Here is a 3,683-nt window from a genome sequence, read left to right on the forward strand (position 1 = left end):
CCAGGGATGTGCGGGTTAGGGTGGATTGGCCGTGCTAAATTGTCCCATAGTGTCCAGGGATGTGCAGGTTAGGGTGGATTGGCCGTGCTAAATTGTCCCATAGTGCCCAGGGATGTGCAGGTTAGTGTGGATTGGCAGTGGGAAATGCACAGTAAGGGTGTGGGTCTGGGTGGGATGCTCCTCACAAGGTCTTTGTGGACCCGATGGACCAAGTGGTGTGCTTCCACACTGTCGGGATTCTATTCTGTTCTGTTTATCCAATTCTGCTTCTGAAAGTCGCTATTGAATCTTCTTCCACCTCTGTTTCTGGTGGTGCGTTCCAGATTGGGATAACTCCGTTTTAAAAGAAGAATCTCATGCCCTCCACTCCATCAACAAAGACGAGCTTCTAAAACTTTGTGTCCGCAGTTTATTGGCCTTCCAGCCTGCGGGAAAGCCACCATCGACGAGGCACAAGTCAGGAGTGTGATGGAATACTCCCCACTTGCCTTGGATGGGGGCAGCTCCAACAACACTCGAAGATTGACATGATCTGGGACAAAGAAGCCCCCCTGCTTGATCGGCACCACATCTGCCACCTTCAACGTTCACACTCCCCATCACCAGTGCACAGTCGCAGCAGTGTATGCCATCTACAAGAAGCACTGCAGCAATTCACTAAGCCTGTCTTGTTAGCACCTTGCAAACCCACGACCTCTACCATCCAGAAGGACAAGGGCAGCAGATACATGGGAACACCAACCCCTGGCGAGTTCCCCTCCGAGCCACTCACCATCCCGACTTGCAAATATATCGGCTGTTCCTTCAGTGTCACTGGGTCAGAATCCTTGGACCTCCACCTAGACAGCGCTGCGTGGGTGACCCTACACCACATGGAGTGCAGCGGTTCGAAAAGGCAGTTCGTTCCAACCTGTGCAGTTAAGGATAGGAAGTAAATATTGGGCAGTCCGTTGATGTGGAAATTCTGGCAGAGATAAAGGCGGCATCTCCTCCATTAACTTCCGCATTGAGAATAATTTTAGCGTGTCACTTATCTCCGCATGGGCTGTTGTCTGTCATAGAGTCATACAGCATAGAAACAGACCCTTTGGTCCATGCGATCAGGTTTCCAAAACTGAACTAGTCCCGTTTGCCAGCATTTGGCCTGTATCCCTCTAAATCCTTCCTATTCGTGCCCCCATCCAGATGCCTCCTAAATGTAATTGTACCAGCCTCCACCACTTCCTCTGGCAGCTCATTCCATACACGCACCACCCACTGTGTGAAAAAAAAGGTTACCCCTGAGGACCTTTTTAAATCTTATCCCCTCTCACCTTTAACCTATGCCCTCTGTATCGTCCTCTGCCAATGTCATAAACCCCAGTACATTGAAGCAGAGTTTATTGAAGGAAGGTGGGTGCAGTTTGGGGTGGGGGAGGGTTAGCGACTGATGAATGGCACAGGTCCTGAACGGTGTTTGTGTATAACCGGTGGCCTCCTCCGCTCCCCTCTGTAGCCGCTGTACGGGTTCCACGCCCAGGAGTTCATTCCCTTCCGCTATGCCAGCGGGGGTGGGCGGGAGCTCCACTTTTACGAGGAGAAGGAGGTCGACCTCAGCGACATCATCAACACACCTCTCCCGCGGGTGCCGTTGGACGTCTGCCTGAAAGGTAAGGCCCTCGATTGGACAACGCCCCCCCCCCCCCCCCCCGCCCTCCCCATTCGTGGAGTCAGGAAAGGACCAGCCTATTGCTGCAGCAACACTGGTTCAAACAAATCCATTGCTTCATCGTACAGAGTTTGCGTCCTGTGGGGCAGCGGTAATGTTCCTATCCCTGAGCTAGGAGGCCCTGGGCTCAAGCTCCACCTGCTCTAACAGCTCTCCTAAGCAGGTTGATTTTAAAACACATTTTTTAAAAAGGGCATTTGAATATTGCTGAGGAAAGAGACTTGCCTTTGAAGTTTTTTTATGTCCTTCCCGTAAGGATGGGTACAATAATGCCAAATTTCAAAGGGAATGTCAATTTACACAGCAGGAGAAAAGGTGCTAATAGTCGGCATGTCTACTCTGAATGGTCGAAGCCTTGTCACAAAGAGTGCACCATCACCTTCTTGTTTGATAGTTCTTCGGTGCGTTTACGGTGGCGATATCTCAAGCGGTCGGGAAACTTGGCATTCTTGAATCTGTCCCGGTGAGTGCCAGAGGAAAAGCTATTGCAGCAAGTCTCTCTCTCTCTCTTTTTTTATTAATTAACAGTTAATCAGCGAACCCAGAATGAAAAGCCGTAATTTAAAAACCCATCTGGTTGGCTCTGCACCTGTCTTGGGGAAAGGATGCTCGCTGCCCTTACCCCGCCTGGTCTGCATGTGACTCCAGACCCACGGCCAATGGGATTGCCCTGTAACCGTTCCCGGGGACAGCGGCCTAGCAAGCTGCTCAGTGGCTCCCCGATACCTGCTGAAGGGAGGTAGGGCCCGGGAATGAATGGTGCCCTCACAGCCCGAGGACGGGTGGGTGTTGGAGGATGGGTTTTAATTGGGCGTAACCGTCTTCTCTTTGCTTTCCCAGCTCACTGGCTCAGTATAGAAGGAGTGCAACCTGCAATCCCAGAGAATCCCCCACCAGGTAAGCTTTGGCACAGTCCCGTGACGAGCGGTGTGCCACAGCGATCGGTACTGGGTCCACTTTTGTTTGTTCACTTCTACAAATGAATTTAGTGAGAATAAAGGTGGTTTGCAGACTGGAGATTGATGGTAAGGTGGACAGTGAAGAAGGTTATCTAAGATTACAAAGAGATCTTGATCAGTTGGGTCAATGGGCCGAGGAGTGGCAGATGGAGTTTAATTTGGATAAATGCGGGGTATTACGTTTTGGTAAAAACAAACAGGGCCAGGAGCTATACAATTAAATTAGGGCCTTGGGTGGTGTTGTAGAACAAAGACCTAGGGGTCAGGTACGTAATTCTTTGAACTTTCTATCATACATAGACGGGGTGGTTAAAAAGGCATTTAGCACACTTGCCTTCATTGCTCAGACCTTTGAGAAGTTGGGACGTCATGTTGAGTTTGTACAGGACAATGGTGAGGCCTCTTCTGGAGCACTGTGTCCAGTTCTGGTCGCCCTGTTACAGGAAGGATATTATTAAACTGGAGTGTGTTCGGAAGAGATTTACCAGGATGTTGCCTGGTGTGGAAGGTTTGAATTATAAGGAGAGGTTGGATAGGCTGGGACTTTTTTCACGGGGGTGTAGAAGGTTCAGGGGTGACCTTATAGAGGGTTATAAAATAATGAGGGGTATAGATAAGGTGAATGGCAGGTGTCTTTTCCCAAGAGTGGGGGATTTCAAGACCAGGGAGGTATATTTTTAACGTGAGAGGAAAAAGATTTTAAAAAGACATGCAGAGCAATTTTTTTTTAACACAGAGAGTGGTTCATGTGTGGAGTGATCTTCCAGAGGAGGTGGTGGATGCGGGTATAGTTACAACATTTAAAAAACATTTGGATACGTACACAAATAGGAAAGGTTTGGAGGGATATGAGCCTGGAGCAGACAGGTGGGGCTAATTTAGTTTGGGATAATGGTCAGCATGGACTGAAGGGTCTGTTTCTGTGCTGTATGACTCCTGTTTGTACTTGAGATTAAAGGATACATGAGTGGGAGTAGGCCATTCAGCTCTTCGAGCCTGCTGCACCATTCAATATG

General features: G+C 49.3%; 1 protein-coding gene across 1 annotated transcript in view; it reads left to right on the plus strand.

The window, feature by feature from the left end:
- LOC109937281 (transcription initiation factor TFIID subunit 6-like) overlaps positions 1-2,691 on the plus strand; it is a 7,839-nt gene extending 5,148 nt beyond the window's left edge. The window contains exons 3-4 of the mRNA XM_048620027.1: positions 1,496-1,649; positions 2,549-2,691. Coding sequence (XP_048475984.1) covers positions 1,496-1,649; positions 2,549-2,691 — 297 coding nt within the window. The remainder of the gene's footprint in view (positions 1-1,495; positions 1,650-2,548) is intronic.
- The last annotated feature ends 992 nt before the right edge of the window (positions 2,692-3,683 follow it).

The sequence above is a fragment of the Rhincodon typus genome, chromosome 45 (assembly GCF_021869965.1).
Source record: "Rhincodon typus isolate 14 chromosome 45, sRhiTyp1.1, whole genome shotgun sequence".
Lineage (NCBI taxonomy): Eukaryota > Metazoa > Chordata > Chondrichthyes > Orectolobiformes > Rhincodontidae > Rhincodon > Rhincodon typus.